We start from the raw sequence: 18599 nt of genomic DNA, 5'->3' as shown, positions 1-18599 counted from the left end.
AGGCCCAAAGCTGTGGATGGCTGCACAGGGAGAGTTTGCTGCATGTTTCGACTTTCGCTGTATGAACTTTCTGCTGCTAGAGTCGAGAACAGAGATGGAGAACTCATAAAAGGCTAAGGCTGTGCCCAAATCTGATGGGCATGTGGGAGCAGAGAGGCCAGTGTCTGATACTTGTAGGGACACATCTGACTTGGAGCTGGGGCAAAGAGTGAGGGTAGCACGTAGGTTCTGCGATGGGGTAGAAGGAGCATCGGGAAGCTAAGTAATTAGTAAGTGCAGGTGTTGGTACTCTTGAACAGATCATGCTCTGTAGCTGGGAGGTTGATGCGGGGAGCCAGGTCAGTACCTTTCACTGATGAGGTTCAGGGCAGTGGGGGAGAGGTGAGTTGATGTAGCTGGGGAATCAGCTGAGCTTTTCAGGAATGGCTGAGGGTACAGAAGGCTGCCAAGCAGGGCATCCTCGGAAGGATTGTCACAGTTGCCGCACCACTTTTTCCATTCCTCCATACCCGGTAAGTATAGCAGGGGAGCAGGAGCAGAGTGCCTGCAGAAACTGCCAGAGTGGCAAAGATGCATGGAATTCTCCCTCTGCCCATTTTCTGCTTTGTGCACAGCAGAGGATGCCCGCAGCGTATCATCCTTTAAAAACTTAACAAAAAACAAACAAAAAACCCCACACCACACCCCTCTGTGTGTCTAGGCACATTTGAATAGCTTATTGCAATTATTCATCCTGATAAAATACAGCACAGCACATGAAGAGTGTTTGTTCTTGTCAAAATAACAATTCAAATGGGCTTATTTTTTGCTGCTGTTATTTTTCACTTATGTCTGCATTTCCGTTATGAAATGCGTTGCCCTGTGTGTGTTTCCTTTTGTCTCCTATTGTAACACATTCCTTTGTTAACACTCTGGAGTCAAAGGCCTATAACTGTCAATATTTATTAATTCATTTTTTGTTCTCAGTGTAAGCTGTTGAATTAGCAACTCCCCAAATCTTTTACCACTAGGAAACACAACAAAAACTCTCCATGAATATAAGTATTGAAGCTTTCTTTGATATTTGTTCAGAAGGAAAATTCATTTGTATAATCTATCATGCGTGTAACAATGTGCTTTTGATGGTGAAAATTGTTTGATAAATATTAATAGGTGTTTTTTCTTGCTACTTTATACGTAGTGTGGCCAGTTGTTAAAGATGAATGTTCCAGAGAAATAAGATTCCATTAATGTGACACTGAAAATGTTTATGTCTAAGGTAAACTTAGAATGGAAAACCAAGGGCCTCTGAAAACTGCATTTTATTCTACCTCTGGGTCTTTTTATTAAATAATCAAGGTAACATTTGAAATGGGAAATTGGTTGTATGGTTCTGATGCTGGTATAGGCCTTAATTCATTGTTAACAAAAATTAATGCATTACTAGTACATTGGAAAGCATATTATTGACTTCACATATTTCTTATTCTAGCAGATTCCCACATGACATACTTGCATAATTTGTATTTATTATAGGGTAAGATCTAGAATCTTCTATGGGGTATTTATCACACATGTACACTTGTAAGTAGTTCTCCAAAACTGAAGTACCTGAGACTGGTCTTGATCTATTGTAATTTATTCCAGTATTGATTGTGAGTCAAGGGCAGCAAATTCTTGTATTTAAAAGAATTAAAACAAAACTTTTCCATCAGGAAGTAAGACTAATACTTTTCTATATGGTATTCTCTTTCGTTTGCTCTGTGTGTATGTGTATGTGCATGTGCGCACACAACAGTGGCAAGACACAGCTGAAGACACAATAGATACAGACAAACATTGCTATCAATTTTATATTATAGTAATAGCATCAATGGTTTCCAGGCAGTTAGTCTGGCTGGCTTGCTGCAAAACATCAATTGCTTTAGCCAGTGATTAATTTTTAGTAAATGTCCAAACCACAGGTCATTAGTGCTTTAATAATAAAGTAATTTGTATATATTCTTATTTCTACTATCACATTTTTTAATCTATTAAGATGTTTCTCTTTGTAAAATCCATAAAAGTAGTCAGTCAGTATTCATCATAGCCGTTCATAGTAAACTCCTTTTTAACCCTTAGAATTAAAATAGTCCATAACTATTATTAAATATAATCCTATTTAGTTGCAGTTTACTGCTTTCTTACAACCACAACAGATGTTCAAGTTGAAGAAAAGTCCTGTATGTACTTTCCCATTTTCTTTATTTATAAAAAGTTATGTGTTGATCATGCTTAATGTATACTTAAAGCTGTTGTTAATTTCTTTAAAGGAAGAGTTTGCAAGGAACCAAATAGACTGTAAAATAAACTTTTTCTCCAGTTATATTCTTTATCTACTATGGAGCTATTTAATGTGTAGTGCGTGTGTATATATGTGTGTTGTGACAGGGTCGGGCCAGATGGCTACAGAAGAGTAATAGAAGGCAGACATATTAGCCCCAGGTCAAGTAGGTCCCTTTTCCCTGGGTAAGGTAACAGGTAAGGTTCCAGAACAATCAGGAACCTTCTGGAAACAATTAAGACAGACAGGCTGATTAGAACACCTGCAGCCAATCAAGAAGCTGCTAGAATCAATTAAGGCAGGCTAATCAGGGCACCTGGGTTAAAAAAGGAGCTCACTTCAGTTTGTGGTGTGCGTGTGAGGAGCTGGGAGCAAGAGGCACTAGGAGCTGAGAGAGAATGCGTACTGTTGGAGGACCTAGGAGTACAAGCATTGTCAGACACCAGGAGGAAGGTCCTATGGTGAGGATAAAGAAGGTGTTGGGAGGAGGCCATGGGGAAGTAGCCCAGAGATGAAATGATTTGTTGGGGTCACTACAACTGTACAGATCATAGAATATCAGGGTTGGAAGGGACCTCAGGAGGTCATCTAGTCGAACCCGCTGCTCAAAGCAGGACCAATCCCCAACTAAATCAAGTTTGTCAAGCCTGACCTTAAAAACTTTTAAGGAAGAAGATTCCACCACCTCCCTAGGTAACACATTCCAGTGCTTCACCATGCTCCTAGTGAAAAAGTTTTTCCCAATATCCAACCTAAACCTCCCGTACTGCAACGTGAGACCATTACTCCTCGTTCTGTCGTCTGCTACCACTGAGAACAGTATAGATCCATCCTCTTTGGAACCTCCTTTCAGGTAGTTGAAAGCAGCTATCAAATCCTTCCCCCCCCTCCCCATTCTCTTCCGCAGACTAAACAATCCCAGTTCCCTCAGCCTCTCCTCATAAGTCATGTGTTCCAGTCCCCTAATCATTTTTGTTGCCCTCCACTGGACGTTTTCCAATTTTTCCACATCCTTCTTCTAGTGTGGAGCCAAAAACTGGACACAATACTCCAGATGAGGCCTCACCAATGTTGAATAGAGGGAAACGATCATGTCCTTTGATCTACTGGCAGTGCCCCTACGTATACATCCCAAAATGCCATTGGCCTTCTTGGCAACAAGTTCACACTGATGACTCAAATCCAGCTTCTCGTCCACTGTAACCCCTAGGTCCTTTTCTGCAGAACTGCTGCCTAGCCATTCGGTCCCTAGTCTGTAGCGGTGCATGGGGTTCTTCCGTCCTAAGTGCAGGACTCTATTCTTGTCCTTGTTGAACCTCATTAGATTTCTTTTGGCCCAATCCTCTAATTTGTCTAGGTCCCTCTATATGCTATCCCTACCCTCCAGCATATCTACCTCTCCTCCCAATTTAGTGTCACCTGCAAACTTGCTGAGGGTGCAATCCACGCCATCCTCCAGATCATGAAAACCACCCTCATAACTGACATCTTTATGGATGGGGCAGTTAAAATGAGCATGGAACACAAACTGTTCTCCTACCTCTAGAAGTGGTTTCCACAACCCATAACTTAGGACACCATGACATTATTGTGTGGGGAAGCTTGCAGTGCCATCACCCATGCCTGGACTTTGGAAAAAGTGTTTTAGGGCCCTAGTCCTGCTTTCCAAAACTGCTATTGATTACTATGGAAACAGAATCAGGGCCTTCGTACATAATTATGAAAGAATATTGCACTTTTGTGTGACATTACACATGCGGAAGTTAATTTCTGAATTCAAAATGACCATTCAGTATACCATACAGTATCTGTAATTTGATGTTTTTCCCCCCCTTCATTTAGTTGTTTGCTTTGATGCCAAGATAAACTTTGACGACAATGCCGAGTTTAGGCAAAAAGAGATATTTGCCATGGAAGACAAGTCTGAGAATGAGCCTATAGAAAATGAAGCTGCCAAATATGACTTAAAGTACATTGGACTGGATGGGAACATTGCTTGCTTTGGTAAGAAAAGCAATCTGTCTTCGTCAATATCTTGGTATAACCAATTAATAATTCAGAGTTTTCAATATCAATTGACTAACCTATTTCTGTTTACAGTCAGTTACAGAGAGTATTATCAGAAATATTTACAATAGAATAATAATCTAAATACATAAAATTATTCACGTGCTTAAGTGTTTTCAGGATCCGGTCCTATTTTATTACCAGCGAACTCTTTAAAGTGACACCACAATTCAAAAATCACATTTCCATCTGATGACACGATATCTACTGTTACAAGTGAACCCTAAGATTGTTAGCTAACTGGTTGATTTTTAGTCATATAGTGAGCATTCATAGAATCATAGAATATCAGGGTTGGAAGGGACCTCAGGAGGTGATCTAGTCCAACCCCCTGCTCAAAGCAGGACCAATCCCCAATTTTTGCCCCAGATCCAAAATGGTCCCCTCAAGGATTGAACTCACAACCCTGGGTTTAGCAGGCCAATGCTCAAACCACTGAGCTATCCCTCCCACCCGTTCTGTCAGCATTACTCTGACAGAAAGAGATTAAAGACAAATATATACTTTCTCAGTTTGTAAAATTTGCTTAATTTGTGTATTTTGATTTTCATTGTATTTTTTGACAGCACTTTGAGTGACTAGTCCTCTTTATTGTTTTGCTGATGTCGCCTGCACTTCCCCAAATTCTGTAAGCAGGTAATAGTAGTGATAGGGAATACCAGTATGAGCAACAGCGAACGGGAAGCTGAAATTGAAGGAGCAGCAGGCAGGAGTGCGCACATAGGTTAAAAAGAGGGGTGAGGTTGAGACGTAAGCCTGTGCATGGTTAGTGCTGCTATTCTCAGGTTAGCCCGGATGGCCCTTCTAAGTATCAACAATGGGTTCAGAAAAAATATATATATATTTTAAAAAATCTGAAAATACTTTAAAAAACAAAATCAAACTGGATTTAAACTTTGGTTTCTCACCATGTAAATTTGGTTCCCTTGACATCTCAATATTTCTCTTGTCAAATAGTAATTAATACATTTTGCATTATGCTGAAACCTTTGTTTTAGCTGAAATTCCTTTTTTCATAGAAGTAAAATAGATGAAATATTTAAATCATTATGCAAAACATTTTCAGTTGCATGTAAATTGTTTAAGCCAGAACATTTTATTCTGAAAAGAATTGACTTCATCGTTTTGATCCGAATTAGCTAAAATGGTTTATCCTCTAGAGGAGGAGGAGTGGAATATGGAGGTACGGTAACTTTTGTTACTGCCCACAGTTTATAGTGCTTAGATTTATGCTCTACCCAGTTATTTGAAAGATGCTCAGGTTGCAGTAGAACCAATTCATTGCATTAAGACCAATGCCGTGTCCATCTTTTAAAGGAACTAACATTAAAAAAATGTGTAGCTCATTAAACCATCAGTAACATCGTATTCAGTGCCCGAGCCCTGATCCTTATGGTTCTGTTCTGTACAGTAGAAACCTGCATAAAATTACATGTGATATAAAAAGACTTACTTTGTACAGAAGCAATAACTTTAATGTACCAAACCATTCTGATTCATCTCACCCGGATGAGCTAATGTCCTTGCAACACTAGCAGCATTTAAAGTAGCAAAGGATATGGGATGCCAGTGTGTCAAAATACATTTTAATAGAAGAAAGCATTCCCCCTTTTGAACATCATGTGAAAATTTCATGATTTGAACAAATTTGTTAAAATGAATATTCAGTTTTAAAATATTTTGTAATGCAGTGTTAGTCTTACCAAGGTTAATGAAATTAGACATGGTTTGTAAGTGTGGCAGGGGAATTATGGGATCAGTAATAAGTGAAGGATACTTTACTTTGTGTTTCTGCTGGGTTAAGAATAATTTTTGTTCTTTACTCTGAGGGGGATATTTATGTGCAGTTACATGTGTGGTGCGTAATCCTCTTTAATTATTATCAAAAAGAAAAGGAGTACTTGTGGCACCTTAGAGACTAACCAGTTTATTTGACTGTATTTTCCACTGAGTGCATCCGATGAAGTTAGCTGTAGCTCACGAAAGCTTATGCTCAAATAAATTGGTTAGTCTCTAAGGTGCCACAAGTACTCCTTTTCTTTTTGCGAATACAGACTAACACGGCTGCTACTCTGAAACCTTTAATTATTATGAAATCCCTTTTCTTAGAAGTTTTTTTTTTTGTACAGGACACCCTTCATATGATGCAAAAAGAAAAGGAGTACTTGTGGCACCTTAGAGACTAACCAATTTATTTGAGCATAAGCTTTCGTGAGCTACAGCTCACTTCATCGGATGCATACTGTGGAGAGTGTAGAAGATCTTTTTATACACACAAAGCATGAAAAAATACCTCCCCCCATCCCACTCTCCTGCTGGTAATAGCTTATCTAAAGTGATCACTCTACTTACAATGTGTATGATAATCAAGTTGGGCCATTTCCAGCACAAATCCAGGTTTTCTCTCTCCCCTTCCCCCCCCCCCCAAAAACCACTCTCCTGTTGGTAATAGCTTATCTAAAGTGACCACTTATCTAAAGTGACTCAAGGAATATTTCCAACATACCTCTGAACAACATACTAATCCACAGAGACCTCCCTGCCAACACTACAAAAAGAAGGATTCTAGGTGGACTCCTCCTGAAGGTCGAGACAGCAGACTGGACTTCTACATAGAGTGCTTCCGCCGACGTGCACGGGCTGAAATTGTGGAAAAACAGCATCACTTGCCCCATAACCTCAGCCGTGCGGAACACAATGCCATCCACAGCCTCAGAAACAACTCTGACATCATAATCAAAAAGGCTGACAAAGGAGGTGCTGTTGTCATCATGAATAGGTCAGAATATGAACAAGAGGCTGCTCGGCAGCTCTCCAACACCACTTTCTACAAGCCATTACCCTCTGATCCCATTGAGAGTTACCAAAAGAAACTACAGCATTTGCTCAAGAAACTCCCTGAAAAAGCACAAGATCAAATCCGCACAGACACACCCCTGGAACCCCGACCTGGGATATTCTATCTACTACCCAAGATCCATAAACCTGGAAATCCTGGGTGCCCTATCATCTCAGGTATTGGCACCCTGGCAGCAGGATTGTCTGACTATGTAGACTCCCTCCTCAGGCCCTACGCTATCAGCACTCCCAGCTATCTTCGAGACACCACTGACTTCCTGAGGAAACTACAATCCATTGGTGATCTTCCTGATAACACCATCCTGGCCACTATGGATGTAGAAGCCCTCTACACCAACATTCCACACAAAGATGGACTACAAGCCGTCAAGAACACTATCCCCAATAATGTCACGGCTAACCTGGTGGCTGAACTTTGTGACTTTGTCCTTACCCATAACTATTTTACATTGGGGGACAATGTATACCTTCAAGTCAGCGGCACTGCTATGGGTACCCGCATGGCCCCACAGTATGCCAACATTTTTATGGCTGACTTAGAACAACGCTTCCTCAGCTCTCGTCCCCTAATGCCCCTACTCTACTTGCGCTCTATTGATGACATCTTCATCATCTGGACCCATGAAAAAGAAGCCCTTGAGGAATTCCACCATGATTTCAACAATTTCCATCCCACCATCAACCTCAGCCTGGTCCAGTCCACACAAGAGATCCACTGGATTCCTGGACACTACAGTGCTTATAAACGATGGTCACATAAATACCACCCTATACCGGAAACCTACTGACCGCTATTCCTACCTACATGCCTCCAGCTTTCACCCTGACCACACCACACATTCCATTGTCTACAGCCAAGCTCTGCGATACAACCGCATTTGCTCCAACCCCTCAGATAGAGACAAACACCTGCAAGATCTCTATCAAGCATTCTTACAACTACAATACCCACCTGCGGAAGTGAAGAAACAGATTGATAGAGCCAGAAGAGTTCCCAGAAGTCACCTACTACAGGACAGGTCTAACAAAGAAAATAACAGAACGCCACTAGCTGTCACCTTCAGCCCCCAACTAAAACCCCTCCAACGCATTATTAAGGATCTACAACCTATCCTGAAGCATGACCCAACACACTCACAAATCTTGGGAGACAGGCCAGTCCTTGCTTACAGACAGCCCCCCAACCTGAAGCAAATACTCACCAGCAATCACATACCACACAAGAGAACCACTAACTTGATTATCATACACATTGTAAGTAGAGTGATCACTTTAGATAAGCTATTACCAGCAGGAGAGTGGGGTGGGGGGAGGTATTTTTTCATGCTTTGTGTGTATAAAAAGATCTTCTACACTTTCCACAGTATGCATCCGATGAAGTGAGCTGTAGCTCACGAAAGCTTATGCTCAAATTGGTTAGTCTCTAAGGTGCCACAAGTACTCCTTTTCTTTTTGTGAATACAGACTACCACAGCTGTTACTCTGAAACCTTCATATGATTTTGTTCATTTATGTCTACTAAGTCACTCCTGAAAAATTCAGGTGTTGGCCTAATTTGAAACAAATCAAATGGAGCCGGAAATAAGTGAAGTTTTAGGGACTAGTCCTTGCCTTGAGCTGATGTGCCGTATCACATTTCACAAGTCTGAATTCCCTTTTGTAAAATATCACCACCTGACTCTTACAATTACAGTGAATGGAGCTGGTCTTGCTATGGCAACCTGTGATATCATTTCCCTTAATGGTGGAAAGCCAGCCAACTTCCTGGATCTTGGTGGAGGTGTGAAGGAAGCACAAGTCTATCAGGCATTCAAATTGCTCACTGCTGATCCTAAGGTAAAAACTGTCTTTGTACAGGATGTTTCCTAATGCACTAGTAGAAGGACATTTGTCTATCAGTAATATGCTGAATAAATATAAATGATGATCTTGTGACACTTGAGGATAACTTACTAGAAGGATGGTCTAAAACGGTGGTTTGCAATCTGTGGTCCGCAGACTGTCTAAGCTTTCCAAAGCGGTTTGCACCTCCATGTGAAATTTTTGAGGGGTCTGCAAATGAAAAAAGGTGGGAAACCACTGGTCTATGTGAAGGGATGGTCATATAGTTAAGGCACTGCACTGGGACTCGTAAGACGTGGGTTCAATTCCTAGCTCAGTCATAGACCTCCTGTGTGACCCTGGACAAGTTGTTTAATCTCTCTGTACCTCAGGTCCCCATCTATAAAATGGGAGGAATAAAATTCCACTTGTCTGACTTATCTAAGGGAAGGAGCTCCATTATCATGTGTTTGTACAACGCCTAGCACAGTTAGGGATCTCTGGGTACTGCTGTAATACAAACAATTGGCCGAGCTTGTGAAAGCCGTACACTCACCTCAAGGGCATTTCTCTGTTGGTTTCTCTCTATATAAAATGATTGCTTTCAGATGTCATGTCTGATCAATTCCAAAGTTCAGGGAATGTTCTGGCATCAGTAGCTAGAACCTTATTCTTTGGATGGGGGGATCTGAAGACCAGAAGGGGCATAATGGGGAATCCACAAAGCCCCTGCTATCATACTAGCACCACCATAGCCTCTAGAGTCTCTGCAGTTGCCTGTAGATCAAACAACTGGTCAATGGCACTTATTAGTGCCTTCTAGCAAAACAATTCCCCGTCTCATCCCTGCTCATCCTTCCAGTGGAATTTAACATGTTGGCGCCCTGAAGGACTTATCTCCCAGAAATAAAGAAGAAGAATAGTTGGGGCAGGGCAGAAAGGGAGGGAGGGGGGTTCATGGAAGCATGCACACGGTCCTTACCATGGGGGGGCCCAGATTGTAGGACCCTACTGTGGGGGAAGTGTTGGAATGAGGCGTACAGAAGCCCTAGCGTGGTGGGAATGTGGGGGGCAGACAGCCACTGCCATGGGAGAATGGGGCACCCTCCTATGAGTGGAATGGGGGGGACACTGGGAGAATGGAGGACCCTGGAATGAGTGAAGAGCGCACAGAGAGAAGGCACAGACAACTTGTGGTGTTACTGTGACAGGGTCCAGAGACCCCATGGGGAGAACGGGGGTCTGAACCCCAAAGAATGAGCAATTGAATCAACTGGTTGTTTACAGTCGTATTGTGTATAAACTATGTTAAGTGAGGTCTTTTATGAAAGCTTGTAACGTTCTGCACTTGGTTGTCATGATGAGTTTATGTATTGGTGTGTGCATAGAGCTGTGCTTGGGACCGGAGTGGCTGTGGGGGCCACCCTGCAAGGAGAAAGTAGGCTGGTGGAAGTCCTCGTAGGAGAGAAAGGAGATAGTGGGTTACATAGAACCCATGGCAGAGGGGAGATTGGGAGAAGTTGTGGGGAGTCCCTGAAAAAGAGGAGGATGGGAGCGTGACCCATAGGGAACTTGTGGGGCAAGGGAATGGATGGATGTAAGGAACCCCTGGTGTGTGCAAAAAGTTAGGCCTATGTAAGCTACGGAGCATATGACCCTCCCCCTTAGTAGTAGTAGTAATAATTAGAAGGATAAAGAAATTGTTTATATTCTCATGGCAGGGCTAGATGGGCACCGACGTTTCACCTCCAGAGGCGTAGGTTCAGGTTATGCTCAAGGTTACAAATGAAGGAAGTGGATTGTCCCTTTTGACCTAATCCAGGCTGGGGTTTTTGCAATCCATGACACACATCAGATTGGTTGATAGATCTGTGCTTGAAAGAACAGAGAGGTAGAAAAGCAAGGGTGCTGCAAGTCAGGGTGGGGAGAGGAGGGGAGCAGGCTCTGGCAGAATTATCTGGGGGGAGATTTGAATAGTTACCTGCACTGTGCCTGACACTGGTCAGCACTGTTAAATCCTCCCTCACTTTTATGAGTACTAGAGTCACAGATTTAAAAAAAAAAAAAAAAGCGGGGGGGGGGGAGCGGGGGGGAAGGGTCTGTATTATTCAGAGATGGGTGTTTAATATGGTAATCAACGGCTGAACAGAGGTAGAGATTTGGGGACTAAATTGCATTGCGACACAGTGACTCACAGATAAGTGTGGTGTGATCTTATCTCGACAATGTACCACAGTGATGATTATGGAATAAAGTAGGATGTGTTCTCACACTATGATTGTGACTGCACATTTCCTAGGTGCTCTGCATGTGCTGATTTTGATGAGACATGTATCCAGTTTAATTAATTAATATAATTCATAGGCATTTCTTTACCTCTTGTTAATATCTGACTATCTATCCCCATCCTACTCCAGATCGTCACTCTGATTTCAGTGGGGATAACTGGCATGACTCAGTGGATCTCTGCCATTTTACCACATGAGTGTCTAGCCCAAGATGTGCAAGTCACCAGCCTGAATGCTCCATAACTCATGTCTCTAATTTTTATTTCATTTTTTCCTGTCTTCATTTCATTTGCTTAGCCTTCTCCTCTTTGTCCCTTTCTTTCTTTTTTATATTTTTACATTATCCTTTGTGTATTGTCTCTCTGCCTCTCTTTTTTCACTGAAAGAATTTTCTTACTTTGTAGGCCTTTTCCTGTTTTCTTTTATTTCTCTCCCCCTTTGTTCTCTCATTTGCTTTCTGACTATTTCCCTTGCTTTCCACTCTTTTCGTGTATGACTGCTTAGTATCCCAGTGGGCAAGTACTTTTTCTAAAATAGTTTTCAGCAGGACACTTATCGGCCCTAGGGCATTTAACTCCTAGGAATGTCAGACGCTCGAACGCGTAAGTACAAAGGGTGGTTTTGGCTTTGTCCAGTTTAGATTTTGAATCCTACAGAAATTATTGCTCATCATCCAGTTTTAAGGTATTAACCTCAGTTCCTTTGACTCTGTCCCTGCACACCAGTCAACGTTCCCTAGCTTTTATGTTGTAGTCACCCAGAGGGGCTTTGTCTGGTTTCAGTGAGGCACTTCTGAACTACCTCTCATCAGCCCTGTGATTTCACTGATTTAGCTTTTGTCCTTTTGGCTCTATGCCCATCAGTGACACTGTTTCAAGTCAGCATGATATCAGCTGAAATTCAGCTTTCATTTTCAGCAGTAATATATGAAGAATATGTGTGGGATTCAATTAGGATTTCTGAGGACACATAGCGGTGTATCAGTCTCCTATTAAACACCCGGTACACAGCAAAGGAAAACACGTGGCTGGCCCGTGCCAGCTGAATCAGGTTCGCGGGACTTGGGCTGTCGGGCTGTTTCATTGCTGGTTAGACTTCCTCGCATAATCCTAGAGCCCGGGCTCCATCGCTGAAGCCTACACAGCAATGAAAGAGCCCCGAGCGCAAGTCAGCTGGCACAGGCCAGATGCAGGTGCCTGGTTGCTGTGTAGACGTATCCCCAGGAACAAATCAACTGTACCAGGTTTGGACAAACTAGAGGCTAAACTCATGGTGTACGTGTGACCATCCTTACTGCTGTGCATCTTAAGGTCACAGAGAAGCTTATTGCCAATTTTAAAGTAAACATTTTATATTTTTTCTCTTCAGTAAACAAATGGCAGTTGAATATCGGGTCCTTCCTCAATCTGAACACTATTTTCTGCATTGACGGGGAGATGGAAAAGATGATCTAATGAGCCTTTACCATTTCTTAACTAATATTGAGCTTTGATCCTCATGGGTTATTATGTTTAGTGTAGTACTTGGAGTCTGTAGTCAGTTATTAATTACCCTACAACCTTTAACCTGTTTCCTACCTTATCCAAGAAAGGAAAAATTTGCTCTTGGGAGTTTCCAGGCCTATTAAAGACGGCAAACATCTCCAAAACAGATAGAGAGCCTCTGAGAATTATATTAACCACCAGATGCCCTCAGGGCAGCTGACTACAATATATAGTTCTGAACTTTTAGCTGGGGACTCTAAAAGAGATTAAATCTTCCAGAAAATGATCAAATATGCTTTAAAATAGGACTCTGTCTTTAAAGTGTATATTTGGTATAGGGGGAAAAATTGGGGGGAAGGAAGTGGGTTGAGCAAAGCTGAGGAACTTCTTCTCAAACAGAATGTCATGATCTTGTAGTTTAGCATTTTTCCTAAGTCTGACTGTTAATTGGAGCATTTAAGAAAAGAAATTAGTTATGTTTCTTGGAAAACATCAACCATGGTCTTTAAAATGGAAATACCCCCTTTAAAATTTGAGTCTTATTTGAGCTTTTCATCCTATTCTGGCCTTGTATGCTTCCTTCCAGCTATTCAGTGCTGCACACATCAGATTGGTTGTAGGAAGTGGTGCTGAACTTTTTTCCCCCTAGCAGCCCAAAATCTGGCCACGTTTTTCTTCCTGTGACCCCACTTGCCTGTCTCCTTTGCACAAATTCCTGTGGTGCATCTGCCTTGGCAGAAGTTGAGCTCTCTTCCCTTTCCTGTGGCTACCTGCATGAAGAAGGGAAAGTTCCGGTCTCTGTCCTCGTTTTCCAAGCTGTGGGGAGGCATCAGTGGGATTTCATTGCTCTTCTTTCTCACACAATAAGGCGGGAAAGAAGTTGCAGTCTTCAGTGCCACAGCAATGCTGAGGAGCTTGTTTGATGAGGGGAGTGGAGTGCTGATCAGCAAACCCCTGGTAGAGTGCTGATCAGTGAGCAGTTACTTGTTCTCTCCAACAGTTACTTGTGTCCTCACCAGGGTTGAAAAACACTGACCTGTTATTATTGATTATTTGTATTACTGTTCTTCCTAGGAGCCCTGGGTTATGGACCAGGACCCCAGTGTACTTGAAAGTCTAAAAGCTATTGACAGGGTAGGAACCAATGGTCTACTGGATAGGGCACTGGACTGGAACTCAGAAGAGCTGGGTTCAGTTCCCAGACCAGACACAGATTTAATGTGGGACCTTGGGAAAGTCACTTTAATCTACCTTGTGCCTCAGTTTCCAGCTGTAAAATGGAGATATTCCTCTCTCTCACAGGAAGGATAAAATACAATCAGATATTCAGTGATGAAGCTTGTATAAGTTGACAGATACAAAGTCACCTTAAAGAAATTATAAGCAGTTCTGTTTTACCATCGACGGACCTCCAGCACTGTCCTGAACAGTGGAATCTAAATGCAATGATTTATTGAAAAGTAGTAACTTCACTGAAAAGAGAGACTAAAATTTATCTCTTTCAACAACTGAAGCCCCTATTGTTTTAAATGGTGTCATTAACAATGGAAAAATTTAATCAAATCAACTGATGTTAACAAATGTTTACTTGCAAAAAATTATATTGACTAACAAATATTTTTCAAGCAAAATATTATATATTGACATCTGTTAACTCATATAAAGGGAATAATCACTTTCAAACCCAAGAGAAGCTTAATTTGTTTTTCCTTCAGCCATTCCTTAGTCCAAACAGATTATTGTTTTATGCATACGGAATAAGCATTCTTATTCCTATCACTGCTGTTTGCTTATATCAGATGCATCTCTTTGTCCACCTCAGTGAAGGAAAATAATGGCATTGATGTGCCTTGACATTCACTTGTGTGTGAAGCAGAGGTCTTGTGGTTTTTCATTTTCTCAACATCTGAGGCACTGAACAGAATTCAGAAGTAGAGTATCATTACATATTTTGCAATTCACTTATTTTCCAGCTGTGCTTTGTGTTCAAATAATACAGTTTATCCTTGCTTATTATAGAAGACATATTCGCCATCAGTTTATCATTTGGGCTTGAGGGATTCTGAATATTAGTTTTCTTAAAGTTGTGGCCCATTATGTAGTAGCAGAAGGGAGTTGTTGTTTTGTACTACCATAGCAGAGGTTTGAGCGTTTTAAGAGATTTCGGGCGCAGGGGGAGAGAAAGTAAAGTGAAACTTCACACTTCAACCAGGAAATTGTTTAATTTACTTGATCTTTATCTTGTGGGAGTATATTAGTTCAGTTCATAAAACTCAGAGTTCCCATGCTGAGTAACTGCAGCAAGTAAGGAGGGGCACAGTTGTTTCCTGGTCTAGTATGTGAGAGTATAGCAGCCTGGTCAATCAAACACATACAGACACTTGCTCAGGGTGTTGTTTCTGAAGTCATAGTTCCTCCCATCAGCCCAAATGCTAACTATATTTTACCACAAAGGTGTTGCTTTACTATATGACTGACGATGTGAAAATGTCGCTTTCGTACTCAGCAGTTTCGTGTCTTGCGTGTATTCAAAATTCTAGATTAATGATAAACATAAGGTATTTACGGTTATGTTGTCTTTCACTTCTTCAGAGCCCAAAGAGTTTTGGGAGAGTGAGTTGGATTGTTTTCTGCCCTATGCCTCTTCAAAAGATCTTTCTACTAAGTTGACTCAGTACACTGAAGGCCCGGGGATAACACAAGTTCTGGCTATGTAAACTCCCTCCTCAGGCCCTACGCTACCAGCACTCCCAGCTATCTTCGAGACACCACTGACTTCCTGAGGAAACTACAATCCATCGGTGATCTTCCTGAAAACACCATCCTGGCCACTATGGATGTAGAAGCCGTCTACACCAACATTCCACACAAAGATGGACTACAAGCCGTCAAGAACACTATCCCCGATAATGTCACGGCTAACCTGGTGGCTGAACTTTGTGACTTTGTCTTCACCCATAACTATTTCACATTTGGGGACAATGTATACCTTCAAATCAGCGGCACTGCTATGGGTACCCGCATGGCCCCACAGTATGCCAACATTTTTATGGCTGACTTAGAACAACGCTTCCTCAGCTCTCGTCCCCTAATGCCCCTACTCTACTTGCGCTCTATTGATGACATCTTCATCATCTGGACCCATGAAAAAGAAGCCCCTGAGGAATTCCACCATGATTTCAACAATTTCCATCCCACCATCAACCTCAGCCTGGACCAGTCCACACAAGAGATCCACTTCCTGGACACTACGGTGCTAATAAGTGATGGTCACATAAACACCACCCTATACCGGAAACACTGACTGCTATTCCTACCTACATGCCTCCAGCTTTCATCCAGACCACACCACAAGATCCATTGTCTACATCCAAGCTCTACGATACAACCGCATTTGCTCCAACCCCTCAGACAGAGACAAACACCTACAAGATCTCTATCAAGCATTCTTACAAATACAATACCCACCTGCTGAAGTGAAGAAACAGATTGACAGAGACAGAAGAGTACCCAGAAGTCACCTACTACAGGATAGGCCCAACAAATAAAATAACAGAACGCCACTAGCCGTCACCTTCAGCCCCCAACTAAAACCTCTCCAACGCATCATCAAGGATCTACAACCTATCCTGAAGGATGACCCATCACTCTCACAGATCTTGGGAGGTGGGCCAGTCCTTGCTTAAAGACAGCCCCCCAACCTGAAGCAAATTCTCGCCAGCAACTACACACCACACAACAAAACCACTGACCCAGGAACCTATCCTTGCAACAAAGCCCATTGCCAACTGTGTCCACATATCTATTCAGGGGATACCATCATAGGGCCTAATCACATCAGCCACACTATCAGAGGCTAGTTCACCTGCACATCTACCAATGTGATATATGCCATCATGTGCCAGCAGTGCCCCTCTTCGATGCACATTGGTCAAACTGGACAGTCTCTGCGTAAAAGAATAAATGGACACAAATCAGACGTCAAGAATTATAACGTTCAAAAACCAGTCGGAGAACACTTCAATCTCTTTGGTCACTCGATTACAGACCTAAAAGTGGCAATCCTTCAACAAAAAAACTTCAAAAACAAACTCCAATGAGAGACTGCTGAATTGGAATTAATTTGCAAACTGGATACAATTAACTTAGGCTTGAATAAAGACTAGGAGTGGATGGGTCATTACACAAAGTAAAACTATTTCCTGTGTTTATTCCACCCCCCCCCAAACCCCTCACTGTTCCTCAGACATTCTTGTCAACTGATGGAAATGGCCCACCTTGATTATCACTACAAAAGGTTTTTTTTTCCCTGCTCTCCTGCTGGTAATAGCTCACCTTAAGTGATCACTCGCATTACAGTATATATAGTAACACCCATTGTTTCACGTTCTCTATGTATATAAATCTCCCCGCTGTATTTTCCACTGAATGCATCTGATGAAGTGAGCTGTAGCTCACGAAAGCTTATGCTCAAATACATTTGTAAGTCTCTTAGGTGCCACAAGTACTCCTTTTCTTTTTGTGAATACAGACTAACACGGCTGCTACTCTGAAAAAAAGTTCTTTGATGGGCAGAGACAGTCTTTTTGTTCTGTTTTTGTACAGCACCTAGCACAATGCGGTCCTAGTCTGACTGGGCTCCTAGGCGCTACAGTAATACAGTAACATTATCGAAGGGCAGTGGGTTTGCACAAGTGTCACTAAAAGTTGAATTTGACCTGCAGGACATTTTAATCCTGGTAGTGATGTGTGCGGAGGAAGGAACCCAGCTGGACAGTGAGTAAGAAGTGCAGTTCAGTGAATGCCCAGGGCTGGATCAGTGTGTTGTATCATGGATCCAAGAGGGAACAATGTACATTGGCTCATCTCATGTCACCCGCTGAAGCTCTGAAACATGGCTATTTATATTGCTTCCACTGTTCTTCCCCCTTGCCGAGAACAGGAGAGTCAAGGCCAAGCTGCCATTTCTCCCACCGTTCTGCAGTGGCTATAGGAGTAAATGGGAATCAGCAAACTGTTGGGGTCTGGAGCTTTAGAACAGCTTCCTCTTTGCTCTTCAGCAGCATCTCTTTGGATTAAATAATCTTTAAAATCTTCAGATGGAAGGTGGTATGTAAAGTTTAAAACAAAGAAGGCTACATAAACCAGGGGCCCATCATAGGAACTGAATAGGGTGGTAGAAGACTAGCCTATTGGTCAATTTCTGTATTTAAGTAACGGACTGATTACTGGTAATTGAGTTTTCCAAAGTTGTAAGGATGTCAGACCTTTGAGCATTAGGATCAAATGACCTTCCCGGCTTCCTCAGCTACCAGTGCAATGTGTATACAGTGAAGTTGAAATGAAAGGTAAATAGCACTCAGGTATAGATGTATTATAGCATTCTAGCATCGGATTTGTTTGAATTGTCAGATTGCATGTCATTTCAGATAATGTAGAGAGAACCATATTCTTATGTAGTCATTAGAAACTCTTTTGCTTTCTCATTCAAATATCATACATCCTTTACACACCTCATTACCCCGCTCTTCTTTGCCAAGCAGGCAAAGTGTTTTCTTTATGCCTTGCATGTTTTCCCGCAAGTGAGTGAAGCAAGGGACGAATTTTTAAGTCCTTGAAAAGCTATTGTTGGAGAACTCTTCTAGTGAAAAATGTCCATGGTGTACTGGTTGTATGCTAAAAATGGTAGATGTCTTTGAGAGGAAGCAATGCCTAGTCTCTGAACTCGACCGGGAGCCAAGGCATTCTGATGTGGACTCTGACTCTGACTTTGTCCTG

The 18599-nt window shown here is 42.0% G+C and overlaps 1 protein-coding gene across 1 annotated transcript in view; it reads left to right on the top strand.

Annotated features, from left to right (window-relative positions):
- SUCLG2 (succinate-CoA ligase GDP-forming subunit beta) overlaps nucleotides 1-18599 on the top strand; it is a 236451-nt gene that overhangs the window by 140190 nt on the left and 77662 nt on the right. Inside the window, exons 8-9 of the mRNA XM_084634188.1 lie at nucleotides 4145-4306; nucleotides 8922-9064. Coding sequence (XP_084490314.1) covers nucleotides 4145-4306; nucleotides 8922-9064 — 305 coding nt within the window. The remainder of the gene's footprint in view (nucleotides 1-4144; nucleotides 4307-8921; nucleotides 9065-18599) is intronic.

Source organism: Lepidochelys olivacea (assembly GCF_965140295.1).
Source record: "Lepidochelys olivacea isolate rLepOli2 genome assembly, chromosome: 7".
Lineage (NCBI taxonomy): Eukaryota > Metazoa > Chordata > Testudines > Cheloniidae > Lepidochelys > Lepidochelys olivacea.
Note: the sequence above shows the minus strand (reverse complement) of the source record. Positions and strands in the feature narration are given on the sequence as shown.